Here is a 27107-nt window from a genome sequence, read left to right on the forward strand (position 1 = left end):
GGGGGGATATGTTTTAAGATTTCGTCTTATTTCTCATTATCCTACTCTGATTTTGGTTGGCAAGAATTTAAAATAATTTTCCCAAGTTGAGGCTGTTTAGCCTCTGATTGTAATTGCTGAATGACCTCTCCCTGTCCTCTGCTCTGAGTTGGTTTCTTTTGGATAGTCTTTCTTTGCCTGTTCCTCCACGACTGGTCTAGTTTCTGGGTGATCTTCTGTCACTTTTGGATGAATTTTCTGTGGGGTACCAAGAGTCTTCGCATCCTTTTGAGAGGAAGATGTTTAAACATTGTCTGTCTTTGGCATGTCCTCCTTCACTTGTTTCACAGGAGGTTCCATTTGAGGAGATTTTTCACGCTCGCTGTCCACCTTCACTTGGGAAGCTTTAGCTGGTTTTCTTCTCTTGTCTTTCTGAGGAGGAACAGCCACTTCTACTTCCCGCTTTGTCTTGCCAGGTTTTGCTTTTCGCTCATCCTTCTCTTTCTTCTTTTTAGACCCTGGCTTGAAAGCCATAGAATCTGCTCCCAAATGCTCATCCCTCATCTCAGGGGTGGCATCATCTCTGCTTGGGAGCATGAACAATGAGTCCCTTTGAACGACTTCTCCTGTAACTGGCTCTCTTGGTTTTCTCGCACCTTCTAGCAACTCAGCATTGAGAAAGCCTTCATTCGCATCCTCTTTCCTTCTCTCCTGGTGTTCTTTAGGTTTATTTCCTTTGTCATCTCCACGTGGATTTTGCATCTCCCTCTCTTTGTTGCCACGGCTCTCTCTTCCGGAAGGTTGTTCAGGGTAATTTCCAGCTCTATTACAGCTGTGCTGCCTATGCCCCACAGGATAATCCTCCCTATGTCCCCAAGCATATGGCGAATACTCTCGTCTGGTCCCAGGTGGACCAAAGCAGTCTGGAGAAAAGTTCCCTCTCTTTACTGGAGGATGAAGTTGAGCACCAACACCATTGCCCTTGTAAAACTTTTCACACCACTCTCTGTAGTTCCTTTCCCATTCTCCGTATCCTTGCTCTCCAAATGGATCTCCAAAGTCAATAGATCTGCCATCGGAAGCTTTCATATCATACGGTGGAACTTGTCTGTATCGGTTAAAATACTCCCTTCCTCCTTCCCCTTGAGGTATAGTCCATTTCCTGGGAGATTGGCCTCGGACTACTGGAGACCTTGACCGTGAATGGTGTCTTCTGTGTGGGGGTGACTTTGACCTCGACCGGTGATAACCATGTGGCCTTGACCAGGAATGATAGTTCTTGTGACTCTTCCCTTTGCCTCTGCTTGGATATGGTGGTGATCGTGAGTAGGAGCGAGAATGGGAACGACTAAATGATCGAGAGTACGAGCAAGAGTAGGAAGAACCTGTTCTTGACTTGGAGTAGGTATGCGAACTTGTAGAGGAAGATGAAGTACTACAGGGAGAGTTGGACCTTAAAAAAAACACAACACAAAAAAATTGATCAAGTTAATTCAAAACAGTTACTCTCCTCAGCTTTTTGGAGAGTTGGACCTTAAAAAAACCAGAACACAAAAAACCAGATGAAGTTAATTCAAAACAGTGACTCTCCCCAGCTTTTTTCCTCCCAGATTTCCTTTGGCTATTGATTGATTTAAGGTGCTGTATACTGGCCTCTACTGGGACATGAACGTGCACATTTTTCACTCCTCAACCACTACACGCAGTGCAAATCCCTTTTGTTGCAGTCAGATGCAAAAAGAGCAAGTCTTCATGGCTACCGTGCAGTATCAAACATCGAGAGAACACGATGTAGCATTAATACAGTAAAGATCAATGTTAAAATACTGCTTGGACTATTTAACTTCACTACTTCTTTGGCAATTTGTATGGGATGCAAAATTCTTACGTCCAGTTGTCATTAATCAACACTTCTGGCCAGATGTGCTAGCAAAATCTTACACATACCTCTAGCTCTAACCAGGGATAGTGACTGCATTTCAAGAGAAATCATCTCGAAAAGCTTCTGAACTCAGCCTCGACTAGGATGACTCAATGCCATTACTCTAGGACAGATACTGGCAGCATGAGCAAGAGAGAGCTTTTCAGCACTCCTGCCCAAGTGACTTTTGGGGATAGAAAACATCAGCTACCCTGAGGTTTTTCTTCACAAGGAGTTCTTTTATTATTTTTTAAAGAACCCTTTCGCATCATTCCGCAGACGTTCATGAGCATCTTCCCTCCTCTATAAGTCCTTCAGCAATTCAAGATTTCCTTACAAACAAGTCTGAGTCATGAGACAAATTTTACAAGGTCAAAACCATACTAGCATAAGCCACCAGTTTGCAGTCCAGCTTGAAATCTCTCTGTGTTCCCACATGTGTTAAACAGAAGAGGAGATGAAGACAACGTCTCTCACAGATCTCCTCCAAAGTGCTTTGAGGAAATGGTTACAAGCAGAATAGGGAGATGCAGAAAATCCAGCAACTACACCTCTTCAATTTCTGGCCTCCTCAAGGCTGTCAGGCGGTGAAGGATGCCATTACAGAGAAGCTTTACTAAAAGAGAAACCTGTTCCTGAACAGCTGTTGCCAAATTATAACTGCCAGTCAACTGTAATCTCTGCCCTATTTAAGCTAGGAATGCACACATGAAATTCCTGTCGCTGCTAATCCCTGGGATCATCCCATCCGTCTAGCAACAGAGCGGTGGAGTGGAATGCCTCCTGATTCTTCCAGACAATCTGCTTCTCCATAATGGACATGTAAAGCACGTACCTGGAAACCGAACGCTCCTTTCGAGCCTTGTTATATTCCATCACTTCCTTAGCAAACTCATCCTTTGTAAACTCATCAGGTTTGGACTTTTTCTTGTCCCTGTGAAAACAAGTTTGACCTTTACTACCATTGTAGTTTGACCTTCGTTACCAAAAGACATCAAGAAACACAACATGGCCACTAGGAGAAAATGCCTACTGCATGCAAATGCAAAAGGTGAACAGCTAACATCGAAGGAAGACCAGTTTAGAATACCTACAACTTTTAGCCAATATTTTAGAACTACATTTGTCTTGTCTCAGTTTTGCATGTTTACCCTTTGCAAAGAAAAAGGACATGACATTATGACACCGTGACGATTCTTGCATTTTGTTGATGTCAGGTGCACTGTGGTGTAACTGCAGTCTGATATGCTACTGAAATACAACAACGAAAACCAAGGCAACTTCATTGAGCCAAATACTTACTCCTCTTGCAGTCTCTGCTGTTCTCGGTAAAACTCCTCCCTTGATAAAGGAGGTGCTTGTGTCATGAAGATGCTATTTGCATGAGCCCTTGGCACTGCTGTTGCTACCCAAGCTGATGACATGTTGGCAGGAGCTGGAGGATATCCTGGAGGGGGAACAGCGTACCCAGCAGATGGAGGCTGACCAGGTGGAAAGTGAAGAGGAGACTGTGCTGGTGGTAGCCCTGAAGGAAGTGCATGGGGTGGTGGAGGGTACGAGGGAGCTGGAGTCACAGGCACGACGACGGATGTTGATGCTGCTTCTGTTGGGGCATGAGTCCTTTGGGAACGTCCACTGCGCAGGCGTCCTCGATTTGAACTTCTGAAGAAACCCAAAAACATGTGTCACTCTTTGTCACACTCTGCCCTGATTGTAAAGAGGAAAGCGAATGAAGCGGCAGCCTGGTGGCGAGCACTTCCTACCCTCAACTTCAGCATTTTTCTCCCTGCTTTCCCTTCACTTGAGACTACACTCCCTTCTTGATCCTCATGCTTGCCTTCCAGACCCTCGCCCCCAACAGCTCCCGCAGTCTTCTCCCCTTATACTCCGCTTTGTGACCGTGGATGGAGGCTGCCCGTGCTTAAAAGACACTCCCATGTCCCATGTGCCAAGCGCCCACCGCTCCTCTGCCACTCCTTGATGTACTTACTGCTTATACTTACTACTGAAGATCACACTTCTGATCCTCAAAGTACTGCACAAATATTAACTAATCTTCTCTCAAACTTCTTTTAGCTTCTTCCACAGGCATCACCTGTGGTCTTGCCTCATGATGATGTCTTTGGCCTGTTCTTGTCCCTGAATTGTTATTTTCTTGCTTACTAAATTTGAGAGTTTTAGGAAATCTGTGGAATCATCCTGGCTTTTGTTGTGCTTTATCTTTAAGACATTATAAACACAATGCACGCTTACAACCGATCTCTAACAAAGGCGTACCAAAAGGAAGGACTAACTTGACACGGCAATAATAGATCAAACAAACGCCTCTCTCTCCCACTGAGAGAAAGCACCTTGGCTTGTTGAGATGAGAACATTGAAGAAATTCAAAATTGTCATCAAATAACAGCCTTGACTTTTCCAAGAATTTGCTCCACCAGTATCCGCTAAGTTGTGAAATAAAGAATGTTGGAGGCTGATTTGTATTGGGGAATCAATGTCTTCAGGTCTGTTCAGCCAGTAATCAAAAGGGTGGCTTTCCACCCAATCCTTTAGTTATATTTCATTTTTAGATGTACTGCTGGTTCCCTCAAAAACTGTTCCTTTTTCAGAGTCCTCTTTTCAATCACGTACTGGAGTTTTACTTTAAATACTCTACTGCAAGCACAGATCCCCTTTGTCAAAGCCAAATCAAATTAAGCCCTTTAAAAATTAATCACCGCTTGTATTCTCCACAACTATCTGGGCATACTTACTCCATTATAAATCAGCTGTAGTCTAAGTTAAGTGTTACGGCCTCGTTGAACAGGTTACGGGTCGTAATATACCGGATTTCTGTAGAATACTTACCGTTGCCAGCCTGGTCTGCCACCAGCTGAGCCAACTGTGCTGCCTGTGATTGCATGAGCTTTTGGCGTAGGGAGAGGAAAAAGAGAAAAATCCCATTTAGTTTATCTCAAGACAGCTTTTTAAAAGAAATTCTAAAGTTATAGTGACTTACCGGTTGAGGGTACTGATTGCCCTTGGGGGCCCAGAAGCCTTGGGATCGCTGGTTGCCTTAGTGCAGGAACGTGATCGCCCTTGTCAATACATGCAAACAGATAGAAATTAAGCTCCACTAAAAGGCAACAGTCACTGCATCATTTGAAAGAAAACTGACCTCCTCTTCCAACAAGCTGCTGGTTGACAGAGAGGGAAATTTCAGAAGTTCAGTAGCAGTCACCAGAGCAGCAGGAGGTAACACAGTATCAGCATCACTACAAAAAAAAAAAAAAAAGTTATTATTCAAACAGCGTTTTCAAGTGCTACTGGAAATAGCAAGTCCAAGGTGAGAAAAGGCTGACTACTGTAAACAGGAAAAAAAAATTTAAAAATCTTCATCAGATTTACAGATGTGAAGTTGGCCCATTCTTAATGAAGACTGGAAAGAAGTCGATTTGGACTACTGGCATGCCAAGAGAAAGCTCACTGGAAAAATATCTTCTTAAGCTAGCTGCACGTGAAAGGGTTAGAGCACATACAAGTCACACACTGAATCTCAGTTTTGGAAGACGCAAGAACTGAAATTCTATGAGGAAATGTTTATGTGCGAGTGCAGAGGCTGCCTTAGAGGTTCTTCTGAATTGCGGTTCTTTGCATTCAACGCTACAGCTGAGCCTGACAGTCTTCTGGACAGAGAGGCTATTTGCAGCCCAGGCATAAAGCTGAAAGGCCACAAGCCCTAAACAACCGTACCGATCTTTCACGTCTTTTCATGTGACTTCACCGGGCTGCAAACTCAGACTTTCATGTTTGTAAATACTTCAAAGTTACGGCGTTTCAGCGTTTATTAGCCAGGTCAGCACGCGTCACCGACTGCCCTTTGTGTTACTGAGGATGACTCTGACTTATCGTAAGATTGATGGTAGAAATACCGTAGAAAAAAGTAATAGGAAAACACCTGCTCAGTTTTAGCTCTAATTGTGCTTTTACAGGTTTCATGAAACTGTTGCTTCCTCCGTACTAGAGAGAAATTAATGCACTCAAGAAGCTTTGACATAACTAGAGGGCTCCTTTAGGAGTTGCTAGCCACATAAAACCAAAGGGCCCCTGGGCAAAATGTGCCTCTTTCAGGGTAAAACTCATAGACAATGACTGATAAGGGAACTGAGCAAGAAATACTTCTGAGAAAATCCTTGCATGAGACACACTTCCGAGTTATCAAAGTGTCCTCATTCAAAGTAAATACAAAAACCAGAACTTCCACTAGTATCGGGAACTGTCACTACCGATAGATAAATAGCTAGTGGAGAAGCTCAACAAGAAGAAGAATCTAACTTGAGCATTTTAGTGTCCTTTATATCCCTGTTGATCTACAGATTTACTTACCAAAGAGGTCCGTCCGGCTGTTCAGCACAGAGAGACAGGGACACTGCTGGAGGGAGACCAGAGGTGACGACAGAAGACGGATTTACTGGCAGCCCAACGGCCACAGAGGACTGACCAGAGGCCAACGATGACAAAGCAGCAGCAGAATGAGGAGCCAGGGATGCTAATGGAGTCATTAGTGGGTCCTGCTGTCTGGAAACTGCTGGCCGGAGCTGAGGCTGCATGTTGTGCGCTCTTGTTTGTCTCGTTAGTGGTGGTGGAGGTGGTGGAGGTGGCGGCTGCTGCTCATGTTGCTGCTGAATCTGCTCTCTGTAGCCAGTTCCATTATTGAAGTTGTTCACAGCCTAGAGGCAGAAAAACACATAGAGAAAGGCACTATGAAACTTCAGTAGATGTACGAACAAAAGCCTCCCCAGAGCAAAATTACTTGTGTGTTCCTGTAAACATTATCAATCCTAAAATCAATCAACATACAGGTATAGGAAGACATCAGGTGAAACACTGACCCTAACGATGGGTAACGCAGAGTATCTCTATTTACAGTACCTCAGTGTTAACACCAAATTTGAAAGTGAGGCAATCACGTTAAGCAAAAGTGTGACCTGAATTTGCCAGATTCTCTCTAAAGAGTTGTAAGCTTCTCTAACACCAGATAACGGCTCTGAAAAGTAAATTTAGCCTTATTCCATTTAGCCTTGTTTAAGGAGATGTAAACGAGTATTTTCTTCCCTTTCAGCTTTTCGCAAATAGACCTGTCTAACAAACAGTTTACATAAATGTCAGCATGTCACCTGGCGTAACAACTTGTTGGCAGTTAAAGCATCGGGAGAAACGTCTGTTTGATGACACGTTGGGCATGTATGTTCCTCAGATTCCAGTAACGCTGTTCTAATACCTGTGAATAACGAGAACCGTCAAAAGAGTTTTCAGCAAAACTAAGGAAAATGTTGGGGTTCTAATCAATTATAAAAACACGTATATGATTAATGGGTGAATACGGTCTTGAACTGAGAGCCTGAAGCGGTAAATGTCCAATAGTGTAAAAAATGTCCAGCATGCAGCAAATAACTAAGCAGTGTTGATATTTCACTGTTGTTACTTGGAAGCTGTAGAGTAGGCTGTGTCTTGATGTTTGGACTGGTCTTTCCACTGTGCAGGACAGTGAGAAGTCACCAACCTCAAGGTTGATGAATAAAACACATCTCAAAAAACCGTTCATAGATTCAAGTTCTGAAGGATTTCACCAACTCTCCTGTGGAGAAGAATGTGGATTAAACGCCCAACTCTCCGTTTGTTGCAGACCACAATAAGTCACCAGAGCAGGCTATAGAATTTTGCATGAGAGAAAGGGCTGGGGACAAACTAAATGCATTCAGTATCTCATACTGTAATCACCTGCACGGTTACACATTCTTCTTAGAGTCATCCTTCCACATGTACAGAGGGTTTAACTAGACACGTAACCAGGGAAAAAAGCTTTCTGCCTTTTTTTTCTGCCCTTTGCATAAGAAGGGTCCTCTCCCGTTCTGGGTATACTCAGGTATCAAACAGAACGGGTAACCAAGTAATTTCGTTCTCTCCCAGTTCTGCCTTCGGAAGGTCAGATGCCATGTTTTGAGTTAACAACCGTGGGAGTAAGACTTACATTCGTCACAGTAACTGTTTCCACAGCAGGGAGTAACAGCTGCGTCACTCATGACCTCTTTGCAAATGAGACATAACAACTCCTCTGGAACAGGAGCGTCTGAAGAGGAGGAGGAGGACGGCTCCTCTGGTGAAAAGGGAGGCTTTTCCTTCTTTCCTCTAGCATACGCTTCCCTGGAGGCGGGGCGGGGAAGGAAAAACAACAAGTGAAAGATGGGCAAAGGAGAACTTTTCCAAGCTTTGGATTTTCCGCAAGGAAGGTAAAATAGATGGCATTCTTCTCACTGCACATTAGCCTTCTAAAGCGTAGGCATTTAGTTTCAACTACTTCTCTTTGGCCACCACACCAGAAGAGGGAGGGGGAACAATTTTCCTTCTGCAGAACTCTCCCATTCATGGGATCAACTAAGAGATTGGCTCAGACTAGAAAAATCATTTTTCGACATCCAGAAATCAGCTGAAATGAATCCCACCTCTCCTCTGCCAGAGGGTCAATGTAAATTGCAGGCTCAGGATCAAGTGAGTCTCCGATTAAATACACTTTATGAATAAAAGAAAACTATGTCTCAGCTTCTACACAAGGAGATCCATGACAGCCACAAACAGAAGTGCTATCAAGTGCATTTCTTCTCAGCCACTCTTGTCACCACACAGTAGGATTTTCTTAGGGTAAAGCAAAACAGGAAAACATCCATCTGGTTCACACATGAGATTTGATCAAAGCCAGAGGGGGAGGAAATCTCAGTCACACAGCTATTTGCTAAATTGGGCAAGAAGCCTTTGAAACGTCAAAGAGAAGCAAAACGAGCTTTCAAGGAGAATGACTCCAACGGTAAGCACTAGTGAAATCTTTTGCAGACCTACAGATTCTAGGTGTACCACAAGTTGAACCAACTTCCAGGGGTGTGAACAGCAGGACCAGTCTATTTCCATATTAGAAAGTATCACAGATTTTAAGGCAACGATACAATGACGGTGCTTCCTCCCTCGTAATTACAGATGCTGGCCAACTTGCTTGCATTGCCACTCAAACACACACGCATGGTTTCTCTCGTTCCCTTTCTGCTCAGTCCCATTAATCCCATACTTACGCACTAATAATTGGTATGGCGTATTTCCCAGTGCTTGTCAGCATAGCGCCCTTTATACTGGGATCTTTCACCTCCATCAGGAAACTCCTCGGAATTCCTGTGCTCCTTTTAATTCTGGGAACAGACTCAAAATTTCTGTCCTGTTAAGAAAAGAAGTGCAGATATCTCTCATCTTAAGACCCACCCTTAAAAGGACATTTCAATGATGATTTTCAGCAGCAAAAGCCTTTAATCCTCTCCTTTTACCCAGCATAAGGCTTGCTCAACTAAAATACCCTTCTCCCTAAAGGAATATAGCCAGGATGTCCCAAAGGCTCGAGCAGCATTTTGAACTCAGTCGACATCCTTTGGCTTAATGTCAAGTTCCTTAAGGGTGAAATATCCCTTGGCTCACCATCCACTCGGAGAGGAGACACAACCCCGCTCCTCCTCCAAAGCGCAGTTCAGAGTGAGAGCTTAACTCGGTGCTCTGAATCCGACACTGAGAAACTGAGATTCACCTTCTCTAGTGAAGGTGGAATTCATATCTCACGCATATACATTCAGCAACTGATGTCAAATGGCATGGCTACTCAGCCAGGTGCTTGTGTAACTAAAACACGCAAACATTGAACGGATGTCGATAGAAACATCTTGGGTTTTTACAAAATACTGAAAACTGTGAACTGTCATTAAAAAGCATTGAAACCAGAAAGATTTCCAATAAAATTGAAATGTATAAAATATGCATGACAGTGTGTGGAGAAAGATCTATGGACATATGTAATGTCCATGGCCTAGAAGGAAGAAAATGTTACATTTATAACTCCAGGTTTCCCGTGAATTGTAAAGGGCTTTGCAACATTGCCACATGACCTCTGCGTTTCACCCCAAAAGAAACAATTCTTAACATGAGTATTCATGTATTTGTTACGGAACTGCCAAGGGAAAACAATTTAAAAGTAAGTCACACCAGAAGTCCCCTGCAATCTTACCCCCTTTGTTGGGCAGTTCTTTACACAGTGGCCAGGTTTTCCACAACCAAAGCAAGTATATGATGTTGGAGGTGGACCCAAGGCTTTCTTCGTGTAACTGAAGGTGTTTTGGGGAAAAAAAAGAAAAAGGATGCATGTGTTAAATCCATGTTTGTTAAAACCAACAAGTTTACAGGTTTTCCATCGTCGCCAAAGATCGGATTTGACATTATCCACACTTACTTGGCTGGATCATATTCAGGGCAAGACTGGATCATCATGGCTTTTATTTTATCTTCTTCGGCAGCATTGGCTTCAGCCAGATTGGCAGTCTGTTGTTTAACAAGTAATCGTTTGAGAGGCACATTAGAAACACAGCCAAAGACAACACCACTCACCCAAGCCTGTACAGAGCAGCACAACACTAGCTGAGGTTGCCTGAAAACAGTTGCTTATATAAAAAATAGTTGTGCTGAAAGTGTTCTGGGGAGTCCTTACACCATGAAATGATGCTTATGTGCCTGTTAACCTACTTGAAAAGAGCATTCTTGGGCACTCAAAACCTTAGGCTCAGGTTGGACCTTATAAAGACTTGTGCACCTACTCCAGTTTTCTTCCAAGTGGACTGAAGCTATGCACAGAAAAAGTTAGACCTGCCGCTATTATTAAAGGGATCTTTAAGCTCCAGTCTATTTGAAGGAGAAGACAGCCACTGTACATTGAATTGAGAAAGATGAAGGCAAGTACCATTGTTTACATTTGCAGCATCAGAAGGATACACAACTTAAAGGTCAGGGAAGTTGGTTTTGCTTGCTGAAATTCAGCTTCACACACAGAAGCATTACAGAGATTCAAGCTTTTTAGAGCCCCTCAGCAAGACAAAAGACTCTTTTCAGTAGAAATTGGACCACTCGTGCTGTAGGCAGTCCAAACTGCACGTTCCCCCCTGCTAAATTCTTCATATCAACTGATGTAACTAGGAACATTTGCACAATCTACACTGTCTGTGCCCCAACAAATTAGACCGTGTTGTCCACTCTAGATATACTGCAATTTATGAAATTGTGCAGCATTCCAAGAACGGATCTATAACTATAATGACTAGAAATTCAAAAATAGCCATGCCATTGCCCATGCGACAGAAACGCTTCTACTTTGGCTGTTGCAACCCCCCCCAAGATGTCCATAACCAACAGCCAATTCAATTCTTTTGTGAACATTGTGTTCGTTTCCAGTGTAAACCTAACGAAATGTGTGAACAAGTCAACAGCTTCTGCAGGGCTGCTGCTTTGTGTCTTGAAGCTGAGTCATACTGCAACACTATGTGGAGGCTGATAAGGTGCTCCCCTTCGATCTTCCCAAAGTGGGAACTGCCCTTCACAGGATACTATCAACAGCTACACAGGCTTTAAAGTTAAAATAAATAAATTATTAAAAACTACATTAAAGTTTTCTTCCCATTACAACAGTTATCCTGCTATAGATCACAGTGTACAATTTAAAAATTTGAAGCAAACACTTTTTTTTTAATGTATTTGACAGGAAAAAAAAATATATATACCTTAATCAGCTGGGCCAGAGAAAGAGGTGCAGAAGAGTCATCACTCTGTTCACAAAAAATTAAAAACATCTTTAAGTTTTACAATCAAAACCTAGCAATAGTTAACCTCTACGGTAGTCGGAAATTCTGCACTATATCCTCTGAGCATCACTGAAATAGGCATTTCCAACCTAGTGTCATTTGCCTGTGTTCAAAACAAAGTCCAAACCCACGACAGCTTAGGAGTGCCTATGTGGTTAAGGAGAAGAAACTAAAACAACCAAAGACGCTTGAGATTACGTATTGCTCCAGAATGTCTCAGCCTTGTCAAATGCTCACAACTGCTTAAAAGTCCAAGGGGTAAGGAAGCTGTCAACTGTCCGCTAAAAGGGATTCTAAAACAATATTTATGTTTCTTGGAGAAGGAAGCATCACTACAGAAAACTTATTTTCAGTGTAGTTTGTAAATCAATCAGCGTCTCATCATTTATAAATGCACACGGCTATGCCAGTATGAACACAGCCTAGTTGCCTGTCAAAATCAAGCATGGGCACATCAGCCCTGAAACAGGAACTCTGCCTCTCCTCTCCATAAGTTTAAAAATGCCAGGCTCACCACACCCCACAAAACCCAAATGCAAACACCACTCCAAAGCATCCGCCAAAAAAGTAACCCACCACTTTATCAAGAAAAAAAATAAGCTGCTCAAATTATTGAAATTAAGGTGTCTGCCATGACAGAGTAGCCTATAAACACTGAGAAAATGGATTTCTTGTCGTGTATTAGACCGCAGGCCACACTACGCAAATTAGTTTGGGAAGTGTGAGAATTTAATATTCTTCTCCTTGCCAGCAGACCAAAACCAAGTCTTAATGATGACGAAAACATGGATTCAGAGCACAATCCTGGGATTTTTTTTTTTCTCCTTTGCAACCACACTCCTCCCTCCCAGCTACCTCCTGCAACAGCTTGCAGGAATGAAGTCCTCAGGCCATCAGTCAGCAACGGACTGCGGCATTTACTGGGAACTAAGATGACATGCGGTTTTTCCACAAGTCAAAAGGGTAGCTCTCATCTGGTTCCTTTTCCGGGATATTGAATTCTATGATGCCACAAGCAGCAGTTAAGCTGACACTAGTAAAACATCATCAGAAAGACATCCGAATCACTGCTTAGTTTTTTAGAAACGTAGAATAAAATTTCTATGATGCTGAATCAAATACATTGTACATACAGCATCTATGTTTTAGTGGAAAATATATTAGGTTAATGTCGGGGAAATTAACACAAGGCTACATTGATTGGAATTAAGTGCAGTGTGTAGAAAAAAGTGTGAGATGGTGTTTTACATACGCCTCTTGATATTCCACTCACTGGCTCAGTTTGACATCTGGAAGAAGAAATAAAAGTGATCAGAACTTAAAAGAAAGCCCTTGTGCCCAACATACAGCAGTGACAACAGATTACAGAACTTGAACATCAAAACGTGATGTGCTGATAGTCTAGTGCATGTGGAAACGTATTCATATACATAAACGGCTCTCTCTTGGTACCTTCAGTGCAACTAAAAAAACCCCCAGAAGCCCATTTCTACTTTGTCAGAAAATTACTCTAAGACTTACAGAAATAGAACACCAAAGTGCCTCAGATATTTTGTCTCTGCTACGAAAGTATCAAAAATATGAAGTCTGTACTACAGTTTTGTGTCTTAAACATGGTGACTAAAAATAGTAGTAGAAATGTCACCTGAAGGCAGTGCCTAGGATTTTCTGCGATTTAGGAGTCCTGTAGGGAAATAAAAAAAAAAAAAAAGGGACTTAATTGCCAGAATTTGCTTTAAGATAACCTTGAAAATGCTACAGTATTTGGGGAAATATTTATTACATCTGGGAACTCGCTGAGATTCCACATACTCATTGATCTGTATCTGTATGTAGATCATCATGAATGAGACATGCAGCCATCGATGTAGTTAACAAATTATTCCAGCATCATCCCAAGTGTCCCATCAGCAGAGCTGGCAACCCTTGGTCTTTCCCTTCTAGCTAGTATGCAAAAACACCAGATTTGGGGCATAAGGATACCTGCCATATGCCACCCCCCCTGCCCCAAATGCAAAGAATAGACGGATTCGCAGAAACACTGAGAATCAGACTCTTCTGAGATGGGAACAAATTCTAAGTTTACACTCCAGTGCGTACCTGTCTTCACTCTAAAAGCAAGACAAGCAAACACGTGTAACAAGGAATCTCTCCACGTAGAGGAAACAGCATCGAAAACTTGGCGCTCAGAAAAAACAACCCCAAGATCAAACCAAATAGAATCATTCTTAACAGTTACCGTTGTTGGAGTTTGAACCCCATGTCCCAGCAGGCCGAAAAGCATAAGTTTACTTTGGGACAGGAACAATAAAATCTACCCCATTACAACAAAAACTAACAGCAGCTTTAACCAGAAAGATACAATCTGAGTGCCTCTGGAAATGAACATCAATTAGAAAAGGTAACACACCCAAACCACTAACACAGAACACAGTGCTTTATGGATACCTACAGAACGTATGTTTTGCTGGTAGCTTTAACTGCTCCGACAGGGATTCTTCTCACAATTACTGATGAGTTCTTAGGAATCAGGGCATTAGCCTCTGTGTATTCTGAAAACAACATAAATGCAGAAAAAAACATTAGTCAATTCATAAGAATGTATATGAATATGTAATTACACAGCGCGGCAGAGAGGGAAGCCCTTTGCAGATAGAAAAGCCAGATTTCAGATGTAACGGTGCATTTTTATCGTCTCAGCACACTAGCAGTACATTCCAAGAAATCTTCAGGTTTGAGAACCAAACGCAAGCAGCACAATCTTTTCCTTTTTTTTTTGAGAGAGCGTGAATGCCAACAGCAAAATGCTCCCAAAGGTCACTAAAGGAGAGTCTGCTAGCGCATGAGGTTCTGTCCTGATCTAGCTTAAGTGGCTTTTGCTTCTGTTAGGCTACAAAACCAAGGGATCTTTGGAGAAAAACAAAGCACAGCCAAGTCTCACCTGTGTAAAGCAGATCTGAAGTCAGACAAGCTTGCCCTGCAACAAAACAGGCCCTTAGCTAAAGCATGAAATCTCTGCGCCGTTGCTTTCATAGCTGTTCACTAAAAGCGATTCGGCCACGCTACTGGTGCTCAAGGCCGACAGAACACAGAAGACAGCCTCCCACCTCTGTCTATGGCTTGCAGCTTAAGACTGCAGACTTAAGACTTAAGGGATGTGGTACCAGTGGCTTTAATACATTTCTATTTCCTTTGCCTCGATTAATTGAATTCATTTTGGTTGATGGCACCTTAATAAAGGTGAAGTCAAACAACGCAGACTAAAAAGTTAACTTTCTTTTTCTTCTTTTAATAGGAAAGGATTAAAGCTGGAGCACTATTCCTGAAGTGCCTGGAAATTTTTGTTTGCTTGATTTGAATTTAACAGATGCCAGCTTAGTCTAGCAGCTCTCGGACAAAACTGGCATCTCCCAGCAGGAACCTTTTCCTCCTGGGCAGCAATATCCCCGAGCAGAGACTTGGCAACAAATCTTTCTATTTCTGAAAAGTCACACCCCAAGGCCTGTAATCACATTCAAACCTGTCAAGACAGCAAGAAATATCATACTAAGTACCACGAAACCATTATCATCTCTGAGAATCAAGCACCACTTTTTAGGTTTAAAAGAATTTGTATAGATTCAAGACCGCTTGCCTTGGAAAAGGAAAGGAATGTGAAGAGGCCACTTTAAACTGGTCACTACAGGGGCTGTCAAAGCTAACGCCGCTTTCCTTCAAGATTCGTTTCTCACCCTCCTGGCCCCCACTTCCCTGCGAGCACTTCACGGGCTGTAATGGGCTGTCACCGACACCAGACTTAAACACGACTGTTTGGTTTGGGAGAGATCTTTGCTCTTGATATACTTCTTCTACACTGACAGACATGAGAATGATTTCTAAACCAACACATTGACACTGGCAATAAAAATGATACTGTTTTTATCAGTCCCAAAAGCTTGCTGGGATTTCTGAAGGCTGAAGACAGCAGATGATTCATTTTGCCAGCTGACACTAGCCTGTGCTTCAGAGGAACCGCCTTGGCAGTAAAGATCTACTGGCCACCCAAAAGCCCCATCCACCTTCGCACCAGAGGGGAGAGCACTAAAGACCTGCAAAATCGGCTGGGACTGTAGACACTTACCTCTTGTCCTGTGGTGATGTCCATCGCCATGTAAACAGTTCCTGACGCCCTAGAAGCAAAACAGCAGCAAAGAAAGGAGCACTTTAGTCCCTAGGAGTGAAAGCAAGCCCAGACAGGAGATCGTTGCTGCCTGTAGGGTTTAAAAAACACCTTTGTTCACCCACTTCTTCAGGCAGCAGCGCACAGCGCAGCAGCCCACCAGCCCTCTGCCACGCAGGGTATCCAAGAGAAAACTTATGCCCAACATGAAGAACAAGGGATGTCCAACATGAGGAAGGGATCCACACACAGCTTTCTCCAGCATAGCAAAGCAAGGAAACTATTCTCCAGCCATCCTACAAGGTCACAGCTAGAGCAGGTTAAGGCATGTTGTGCTCCAAACAGGGGATCCTTAGACAGCTTCTTTAGGTGTCAAGAGCCATCAGCAGCTGCTTCTGTTAGGTGCACCGGACACGTGAAGGACTCTTCATGGTATCTGTATTTTCCTCCTGTGGCAGACACGGGTTGTGTTGTAGAGCCACCAGAAAGAAATGGTGCTCTCATCTGCGGACTAGGCAGTGTGGCGTTTTGTTTGCCATCTGCCTCTTGTTAAAAGAGGTTCTTCCCCTGTAATGATGTGAAGGGCCTGAAAGGCCACGGTCAGAGGAAACCCCTTTGGGTTTAAAGTAACTGCAGGCTTGTAAACCCCATTAGTGTTCCTTCTGAGCTAAGCACAGGTTTACACTGCCATCATGTCAAAGCTGACGTCTGCACGGACAGTGAGGCAACGGAGAGCCAGCGAGGGAATTCTGAGAAGTGGGAACACCCATCCGGCAAGTGTCCCACTGACTGACAATGCCAAAATCAGTTTGCTCCTTTTCACCTGATCCCCTGGCTTGTTTGTGTACCTGCAGGCTGAAATATGTCTGAAGCACTGCTATCCAACAGGCACCAGGGACGATTTTTTTCTGGAGGATTTTTCCCCATCACTACAAATTGACCTGCAGCATGACAGTCACGAGCTGGTGACGGCAGCACGCTCACTGCTCTGTAAGAAGGGCGTGCCATCTTCAGGCTGCACTAAAAGCTGGAGGAAATCAGTTCAGAGACCCTTTCAGGCCAGATATTAGCCACTTCTCTTCCCACCAGCTGCTGAGGCACCTTTGTACAAGCTCACTCCTAGGATGGGCAAAACAAAAGACGGTGAGGGCGATGGTCATACTGTCACGGTCACACGTGCGTCACACGCATGTTTCTTCTGGCTCTCACTTCTTCAGTCGACACATATCTTGTGAGAGCCTGGCACAGCTCTAAGTGTCCACTGACATTTTACAAATGACAATGAGAACCAAACCTTCGGGTACAACGCAAGCGGCAATCCCAGAAAGGGTTTTTATACAACGAATGGAGCAGAAACACCTTCCCACAAGTGCCCCACCAAACAAGAAGTGTCTACGATAAAGCCTGCCAGAGAAAGAGCGTGAGTGCGTCTGGCTTTCTGCAGCATCTATCAGTTCTAGGTCAGCAACGTGCTACCCTGACTCCAAACCTCACAAGCAGTCACGGTTTCTTTACAAACACTAAGGTCACCTGCCTTAACAGGCAGGAAAACATCTCCCGATGTCAGTGAACAGCTTCTGTCAGACACTGACAGCAGCATGATCCTGGTGCTACACAATGGCGCTGGCCCTCCCGGAACTACGACACAGCCACGGAAACTTTGACCGAGCAGGGAGTCTGTCTGTATTTAAAACGCAAGTCAGATACCTAATTTTGATGCCATTTCTTCTTGCCTCCTCACATCGGAACCATTTCAAATCAATCCTAGTTACAGTAAGCATGGTTGGGCTTCAAAGGGAAATAGCCTGATGGGTTTTTTTCTGTAAACTCCTAAAACCTGCAGGATCCACAAGTGGTCTGCCATCAGGCAGATGATGCATGTTCTCATCAAGTACTTTGTGCTTTAACTCTCTGTTTATTACTGAATTTTTGTTCTTTTCTGCCTCTGCTAGAAAAGAGAGCTTATTATTTAATCTCTGCGTTCTGTTGCTAAACTATGTGGTTATAATCCAGATCACTGAATATCTTTTTAGAGCAAAATATTCGAAAGAAATGGTATTGAGAACTGGTATCTATCTCACAACTAGCAGGTGCTAAGTGGCTCTTTTAGGCAACAAAGTTTTTTCGCCATTCTTTAGCGTGGCCAGATTATTTTGCGACATACAAAAAACTATTCCCCCTTCTCCCCCCTAAGAACATAAGCAAATAGGGGCCACACACTTGAGGGACAGTAGACCTTGCCGGTCCTGCTCCTTGCTGCAGACAAGACATTGGCTCCACCAGGTTGTCTTTGGCCGTGCCTTCCGACCGCACTTATAAATTTGATCGGTACTGAGAGACAGGAGAATCTAAATCCAGGGTTGTCTGAACATGTCTGGAGCTTGCCTGACTTCACTCTTGATATTACACCAGCAAAATACCTGGCCCATTTTTCGTGTCAGTAACTGTGGTCGGACTTACCCTTGGCCAATTTGCTCCAATTCAGTATATTTCTTCTTAGGATCTCCCATGCTCACAACGCTCCCTGAAAGAAACAAAATTAAAGATGCTCACTGCAAACTGGAGATACCAACTTCCAGCAGGTCAGAAATGCAGCTCCACTGTCTGGGCTTGTCAGTCGTTTGTAGCCACTTGGGCAACAACAACAACAACAACTTCGTCATACAGGCAGCTCCACAGCACAGACAGCCTCCACAAAGACGGATTTTCTACAGTCCTTTGGAGAGTTACCTTGACAGCAAACTAAGAGCATGGAGAAACATTCACAGCAGACAGGTATGTCCTGGTTTCAGCCAGGATAGAGCTGGTTTTCCTCACAGAAGCTAGTGTGAGACTGTGTTTTGGATTTGGGATGAGGAACTGTTGATAACGTGCTGATGTTTTGGGTTGTTGCTGAGCCGTCAAGGACAGTCCAGCTTCTTGTGCTGGCCGGCCAGCGAGCAGGCTGGGGGTGCACGGGGAGCTGGGAGGGGACACAGCCGGGACAGCTGACCCAGGCTGGCCAAAGAGATATTCCCTACCATCCGACGTCATGCCCAGTACATAAACTGGAGTTGGCCGGGGGGGCGGAAATCGCTGCTCGGGGACGGGCTGTCGATCATGGGGTGGTGAGCAATTTCTGTATTGGGCCTCACTTGTTCTTGTACATTCCTTTGTTGGTATTATCATTATTGTTCCCTTCTTTCTTTCTGTCCTATTAAACCGTGTTTATCTCAACCCACGAGGTTTTTCCTAATTCTCTCCCCCGTCCCACTGCGGGAGGGGAGTGAGCGAGCGGCTGCGTGGTGCTTAGTTGCCGGCTGGGGCTAAACCACGACAGTCCTTTTTGGCGCCCAACGTGGGGCCCGAGGCTTGAGATAATAACGGTTGCAGGTCACAATATCAGTTTATTTGATTTGCATCATGCTCTCGTCTTTGCTGTACATGTTAAGGATCGGTGTTGGTTTCTGCGGGCTGCTGTACTCTGCAATGATTAGTAATGTCTCGCCTGTGAATTTTGTTTTTAGAGCACTGACCTTGAGCTTAATGTGGTATCATCTGAGCTCTGTACTAAAGCCGTTACTGTATTTTGGCTACAGTTTTGTGGAGACGATTAGCAATTATACTTCTGCCTCTGAAAGGTTTTTTATGGAGGAAATGCAGAATGGTACCTTTGCTACCCTCTATCATAACATTTCCTCCTTCATCACAATAATTTTTCAGTATTTTGAACACCCTTGGCTGGTTAAAATACCTCTATTGCTACTTCTGGGGAACATTGTTTCGGTTTTGTCTAAGGTTGGCAAGCAATTTAAGAATATCACCCGGAGATTTGCCCCAAGGCTGGATAGTTATGAAAGGCAGGGCGTGTGGAACAGCATGGGCAGATGCCTGGGGCGGTGGGCACCTCCGGTGTTTTGGAGCTTCACTCCCGAACAAGTGCAGAATCCTGATAAACTAGCAGAATATCTGGAAGAAGTATGCTGTCAGCCTGGCACCTCCAAGGAGACACAAATCATTGCCATGTGCTGGGGCCTGGCCCATGCCTACCGAACCCTATTTAACACTGTGCAAAGGGGAGAGAGGCTCTCTGGGTCTGATGGCAATGTGGCAGGCACTGTGACTACTCCAACCCCTGTGGCAGGCACTTTCACTACTCCAACTCCCACGGCGGGCACTGTAGCTACTCAGACTGTTGCAGCTGAACCAGAGAACCAGCCCATCCCGGTATCAGTTGCCCCTGTACAAAAGAAGAAATCTTGGAAGCGGAAGTCAGCTCGTTTAGTAAGGGAGGAGGAAGATTCTGCTAAGAAGGAGCCAGAGGAAGAGAGTGAGGAGGCAGAGTGCTCTGAAGCAGGGCCATCACAAGCACGGAAGAGGGAAGAGAGCGAGTCATCACTTGAAGAGGAGGAAGAGGAAGAACTTATAAAAGAGACGGTAACTACCCGATCTCTATCCCTGAGTGAATTGCGAGATATGCGAAAGGATTTCAGCCGTCGTCCAGGTGAGCACATTGTCACCTGGCTGCTCCGATGCTGGGATAATGGGGCCAGTAGCCTGGAATTAGAGGGTAGGGAAGCCAAGCAGCTGGGATCCCTTTCTAGGGAAGGGGGCATTGACAAAGCAATTGGAAAAGGTGCACAAGTCCTCAGCCTCTGGAGACGACTCCTGTCGGGTGTGAAGGAAAGGTATCCCTTCAAGGAAGATGTTCATTGTCACCCAGGCAAGTGGACCACCATGGAGAAAGGTATCCAGTACCTGAGGGAGCTAGCGGTGCTGGAAGTGATTTATGGTGACTTGGACAATGGACAATCATCCAAAGATCCAGATGAAGTCAATTGCACGCAACCTATGTGGCGGAAGTTTGTACGGAGTGCACCATCATCATATGCCAACTCATTAGCAGTAATGGCCTGGAAGGACGGAGAGAGACCAACGGTGGATGAATTGGCTGGCCAACTCCGGCAATACGAAGAAAGTCTCTCTTCCTCCCTACGGGCCTGCGTCTCTGCTATAGAGAAACTGTCCCGAGAGTTCCGGCAATTCAAAGAGGATATGCCCTACCCTCCACCCATACGGACCAGTGTCTCAGCCATTAGGAGTAAGCGCTCTTCTGTTCAAGAGAGAAGATACAGAGGATACACACCACGAGCCACCCTGTGGTTTCAATTGCGTGACTACGGAGAGGACATGAGGAGGTGGGATGGAAAACCTACCTCGACCCTAGAGGCACGAGTACGCGAGCTGCAAGGAAAAACAATTACAAAAGGGGGTTCAGGTTCCTCGAGGAAAATCGTCGCTCCACTTTCCAGTGGGCAGCTTCCCAGAAAGAATAGAAGAGCTGATCTCACCTCTGATCCTCTTGAAGGGACTTCTGATTCCTATTTACAAGAAGTGGGTAATGACTACTATGAGCAGGATTAGAGGGGCCCTGCCTCCAGCCAGGCGGAGGAGAGGGACAACCGAGTTTATTGGACTGTGTGGATTAGATGGCCTGGCACATCAGACCCACAGGAATATAAGGCTTTAGTGGACACCGGTGCACAATGTACCCTGATGCCATCAAGCCATATAGGGGCAGAACCCATCTGTATTTCCGGAGTGACAGGGGGATCCCAACAGCTGACTGTGCTGGAGGCCAAAGTGAGCCTAACTGGGAATGAGTGGCAGAAGCACCCCATTGTGACTGGCCCGGAGGCTCCATGCATCCTGGGCATAGACTACCTCAGCAGAGGGTATTTCAAGGACCCAAAAGGGTACCGGTGGGCTTTTGGTATAGCTGCCTTGGAGACAGAAGAAATTAAACAGCTGTCCACCTTGCCTGGTCTCTCAGAGGACCCTTCTGTGGTGGGGTTGCTCAGGGTCAAAGAACAACAGGTGCCGATCGCTACCACAACAGTGCACCGGCAGCAATATCGCACCAACAGAGACTCCCTGATCCCCATCCATGAGCTGATTCGTCGGCTGGAGAGCCAAGGAGTGATCAGCAAGACTCGCTCACCCTTTAACAGCCCCATATGGCCAGTGCGAAAGTCTAATGGAGAGTGGAGACTGACAGTAGACTATCGTGGCCTGAATGAAGTCACGCCGCCATTGAGCGCTGCCGTGCCGGACATGCTAGAACTTCAATATGAACTGGAGTCAAAGGCAGCCAAGTGGTACGCCACCATTGATATTGCTAACGCATTTTTCTCGATCCCTTTGGTGGCAGAGTGCAGGCCACAGTTTGCTTTCACTTGGAGGGGTGTCCAATACACCTGGAATCGACTTCCCCAGGGGTGGAAACACAGCCCTACCATTTGCCATGGGCTGATACAAACTGCACTGGAACAGGGTGAAGCTCCAGAGCATCTGCAATACATTGATGACATCATCGTATGGGGCAACACAGCAGAAGAAGTTTTCGAGAAAGGGAAGAAAATAATTCAAGTCCTTCTGAAAGCTGGTTTTGCTATAAAACAAAGTAAAGTCAAGGGACGTGCACAAGAGATCCAGTTTTTAGGAATAAAATGGCAAGATGGACGTCAACAGATCCCAACGGATGTGATCAACAAAATAACAGCTATGTCTCCACCAACTAGCAAAAAAGAAACACAAGCATTTCTGGGTGTTGTGGGTTTCTGGAGAATGCATATTCCAAATTACAGTCTGATTGTAAGCCCTCTTTATCAAGTGACCCGGAAGAAGAACGATTTTAAACGGGGCCCTGAGCAACGACAAGCCTTCGAACAAATCAAACAGGAGATAGTTCATGCCGTAGCCCTCGGGCCAGTCCGGGCAGGACAAGATGTTAAAAATGTGCTCTACACGGCAGCCGGGGAGAATGGCCCTACCTGGAGTCTCTGGCAGAAGGCACCAGGAGAGACTCGAGGTCGACCTCTAGGGTTTTGGAGTCGAGGATATAGGGGATCTGAGTTCCGCTATACTCCAACTGAAAAGGAGATATTGGCGGCATATGAAGGAGTTCGAGCTGCCTCAGAAGTGGTTGGTACTGAAGCACAGCTCCTCCTGGCACCCCGACTGCCGGTGCTGGGCTGGATGTTCAAAGGGAGGGTCCCCTCTACGCATCATGCGACTGATGCTACGTGGAGTAAGTGGGTCGCGCTTATTACACAGCGGGCTCGAATAGGAAATCTTAATCGCCCGGGAATCTTGGAAGTGATCATGGACTGGCCAGAAGGCAAAGATTTTGGAATATCACCGGAAGAGGAGGTGGCGCGTGCTGAAGAGGCTCCACCATATAATGAACTGCCAGAGAATGAAAGGCAATATGCCCTGTTTACTGATGGGTCCTGTCGTATTGTAGGCAAACATCGAAGGTGGAAAGCTGCTGTATGGAGCCCTATACGACGAGTTGCAGAAGTGGCTGAAGGACAAGGTGAATCAAGTCAGTTTGCGGAGGTGAAAGCCATCCAGCTGGCTTTAGATATTGTTGAACGAGAAAAATGGCCAGTACTCTATCTTTATACTGACTCATGGATGGTGGCAAATGCTCTATGGGGGTGGCTGCAGCAATGGAAGCAGAGCAACTGGCAACGCAGAGGCAAGCCCATCTGGGCTGCTGAATTGTGGCAAGATATTGCTGCCCGACTAGAGAATCTCGTCATAAAAGGACGTCACGTAGATGCTCACGTACCCAAGAGTCGGGCCACCGAAGAACATCAAAACAACCATCAGGTGGATCAGGCTGCTAAGATTGAAGTGGCTCGGGTGGATCTGGACTGGCAACATAAGGGTGAATTATTTATAGCTCGGTGGGCCCATGACACCTCAGGCCATCAGGGAAGAGATGCAACATATAGATGGGCTCGGGATCGAGGGGTAGACCTGACCATGGATGCTGTTGCACAGGTTATCCATGAATGTGAAACGTGTGCTGCGATCAAACAAACCAAGAGGTTAAAGCCCCTCTGGTATGAAGGACGATGGTTGAAATATAAATATGGGGAGGCCTGGCAGATTGACTATATCACACTTCCACAAACTCGCCAAGGCAAGCGCTATGTGCTTACCATGGTGGAAGCAACCACCGGATGGCTGGAAACATACCCTGTGCCCCATGCCACCGCCCGGAACACTATCCTGGGCCTTGAAAAGCAAGTCTTATGGCGACATGGCACCCCCGAAAGAATTGAGTCAGACAATGGGACTCATTTCCGAAACAACCTCATAGACGCCTGGGCCAAAGAGCACGGCATTGAGTGGGTGTATCATATCCCCTATCATGCACCAGCTTCCGGAAAAATTGAACGATACAACGGACTGTTAAAGACTACACTGAGAGCAATGGGTGACGGGACATTCAAACATTGGGATAAACATTTAGCCAAAGCCACCTGGTTAGTCAACACTAGGGGATCTACTAATAGAGCCGGCCCTGCCCAATCAAAACTTCTACGTACTGTAGAAGGGGATAAAGTCCCTGTGGTGCATGTGAGAAACATGCTGGGGAAGAGAGTCTGGGTTACTCCTGCATTAGGAAAAGGCAAACCCGTTCGTGGGATTGCCTTTGCCCAGGGACCTGGGTGCACTTGGTGGGTAATGCGGAAGGATGGGGAAGTCCGATGTGTACCTCAAGGAGACTTGATTTTGGGTGAAAACAGTCAATGATTTGAATTGTATTATGTTAATTGTTCAGTATGACATTACTACTATGGTTGCTATCTACCATATCAATGGTATTATAGTAAGAATCACCCAGACTGATGAAGAAACCAAGCAACGTGCAGCAGTGATGAAACCAGAACTGGCTTCAGCAGCTTGCGCCCAACAAATCCCTCGAGATCGACATCTTCGACCTGCAGATCATGGACATGGACCGTGCCAGATGACAATCCAACACCACATACCATCTCCCCTGCCCTGAGAGACTGCTATGATGGATGAAGCCCAGAGTCATGGACTGACTGAACTCCATAGACATTTTAAAGTGATGGCCCATGGACTAAGAGAGTGATATCTGTGTGTATATATTAAAAGACAGGAAGAGTAATAATGAATAATTGGAATGTATTGAAAAGTATAGGACCTGGGCATGAGGTAAATGGTATGGTATAAGGGGTGGATACTGTCCTGGTTTCAGCCAGGATAGAGCTGGTTTTCCTCACAGAAGCTAGTGTGAGACTGTGTTTTGGATTTGGGATGAGGAACTGTTGATAATGTGCTGATGTTTTGGGTTGTTGCTGAGCCGTCAAGGACAGTCCAGCTTCTTGTGCTGGCCGGCCAGCAAGCAGGCTGGGGGTGCACGGGGAGCTGGGAGGGGACACAGCCGGGACAGCTGACCCAGGCTGGCCAAAGAGATATTCCCTACCATCCGACGTCATGCCCAGTACATAAACTGGAGTTGGCCGGGGGGGCGGAAATCGCTGCTCGGGGACGGGCTGTCGATCACGGGGTGGTGAGCAATTTCTGTATTGGGCCTCACTTGTTCTTGTACATTCCTTTGTTGGTATTATCATTATTGTTCCCTTCTTTCTTTCTGTCCTATTAAACCGTGTTTATCTCAACCCACGAGGTTTTTCCTAATTCTCTCCCCCGTCCCACTGCGGGAGGGGAGTGAGCGAGCGGCTGCGTGGTGCTTAGTTGCTGGCTGGGGCTAAACCACGACAAGGTATTAGAAAAGAACAAGCACCAATGCAAGTGTTTGTTGTCGAGAAACACTAGCGAGCGCTGGAACAACAGAGCCTTTATTTCCTTAGGAATAAATACTCTGTGTGATTCAACAGAAGGTTTAATACTACCAAAGATTACATGCACCTTGGGTTCTGGAATCAATTTTGATGAACAGGTGCCATTTTCAGAACAGGAAAAATACTGCAGAGTGTTTCCAGGAGGGGATCTTCTCAACCTTTCAGGGGGGTTGGACTGGACGACCTTTAAAGATCCCTTCCAACCCAAACTAGTCTATGATTCAAAGAGGTGGAGAAGGAAAAACCTGCACTGGCCTGCAGACAGAGAGAGACAGAAAAAAAGAAGCACAGGGAACAGGAAAGAGGGGCAAGAGGGAAAGTAAAGGGAGAGGGAGATGAGAGGGAAAGAGAAAGACTTGGAGAAAAGAGAAAGGGGAGGTAGGGAGCAGAGCACGGTAATAGAGGGAAACAGAACCAAAAAAAAAAAAAGTTACACAGAGGGAAAGGGGAGCGGGCAGGGAGGGACTGGGACACAGAAGAGGGGTGACATGACCCCATGGACCCAGCACTCACCAGAGTTCCTGCCCTCTGCACTGCCAGGCCAGTTAGAGAATTCAGGCACTTCTGTCTCTGTCTGCCCTTTCCTCCCTTCCTCTGCTGTAGCTCCACTCACTTGACTGTCCACCTAAGAGAACACATTGGTGCCTTACAGCTCCGACAACATGAGGCTGCCTAGATGCACAGCCACGCACCCGCACGCACGCACCCACACCAACCCCCCCCCACCCCCCCCCGCCAACACACACTACGTGGCCGTACTGCACTTTTCCTTATTTATACAGACCCCGCGGTGCACATTGGAGATCTGGTCTGCTGAGAACTACTGAGAGGGACCCTTCCTCACCTGGAGAGGCCGGCTGTCTCTTGTCTGCAGCTGGAGGCAGCAGCTGCTGGGATCCTCTTCATCTCATTCTCCAGCTGCTTCACCTTCTGCTGAGCTCTTCAGCTTCAGCTTCAGCCACGGCAGCTCCTCTCCAGAGGCACTAAGTGTCCATCTGCCCCTCTGCATCCACGTCACCAGGAGAGCAAGGCCAGAGACAGCCCACGCAAACCCGAGCCAGATGCAGGCTGAGAGGCCCCGGCCCTCAGGGCAGCCTCGCTGCAGCTGGAGCAGAGAGACTGGGCCTCCAAGACCAAGATGGCCGCCTGGCAGCCCCGAGCCCAGGACTACAGCTCCCGGCATGCCCTGGGGCACGCCCTCCTGCTGCCTGAGCCTGCATCCCGCCCCCCAGCCAGGCCCCGCCCGCCCACAGCCTCATGGCCGTCTGCCTGGGCTTGCCCAGGCCCGGGCCCGGGCCCAGGCCCAGGCCCAGGCGGAGCAGGGAAGAGGAGGAGAGGGGCACAGAGGGGCAGAGAGGGGTGACAGAGGGATGTAGATGAGGACAGGGGGATGGAGAAGGACAGAACAGCGATGGCCTCCAGGCTTTGTCCTCATTTTAGGCCCGCTGGTTAAAGACTCACCCATGGAGCGATGTCTCAGGACCACTTCATGGCCAGTGGCGCTGCTTTCTGGATCCCCTGGTGGTGATGGGCAGAGGGCCAGGTTGTCAAGTCCCAAGGCCAGGTGCATATGTGGGATGTCAGGGTCACCCCTGCCTGGTTTTTCCCGGCGAAGCCCCAGCTGGTGCCGTCCTTGTGCTGCAGCCCTAGGGCTAAGGCTCCAGGAGCCGGGCATTTCTGCGGGC

The 27107-nt window shown here is 46.1% G+C and overlaps 1 protein-coding gene across 1 annotated transcript; it reads right to left on the minus strand.

Moving 5' to 3' along the window:
* Window positions 1–96: 96 nt before the first annotated feature.
* On the minus strand, window positions 97–27097 carry LOC309416441 (E3 ubiquitin-protein ligase RBBP6-like; the record flags this gene model as incomplete). The annotated part of the gene is given in 8 exon segments (XM_082015989.1): window positions 97–282; window positions 286–1432; window positions 2736–2834; window positions 3203–3562; window positions 10197–10285; window positions 15716–15764; window positions 18215–18278; window positions 26884–27097. Coding segments are annotated over 8 exon segments (2208 nt in total).
* Between the last annotated feature and the right edge of the window lie 10 nt (window positions 27098–27107).

Source organism: Phaethon aethereus (genome assembly GCF_964289735.1).
Source record: "Phaethon aethereus genome assembly, contig: HAP1_SCAFFOLD_108, whole genome shotgun sequence".
Classification (NCBI taxonomy): Eukaryota; Metazoa; Chordata; class Aves; order Phaethontiformes; family Phaethontidae; genus Phaethon; species Phaethon aethereus.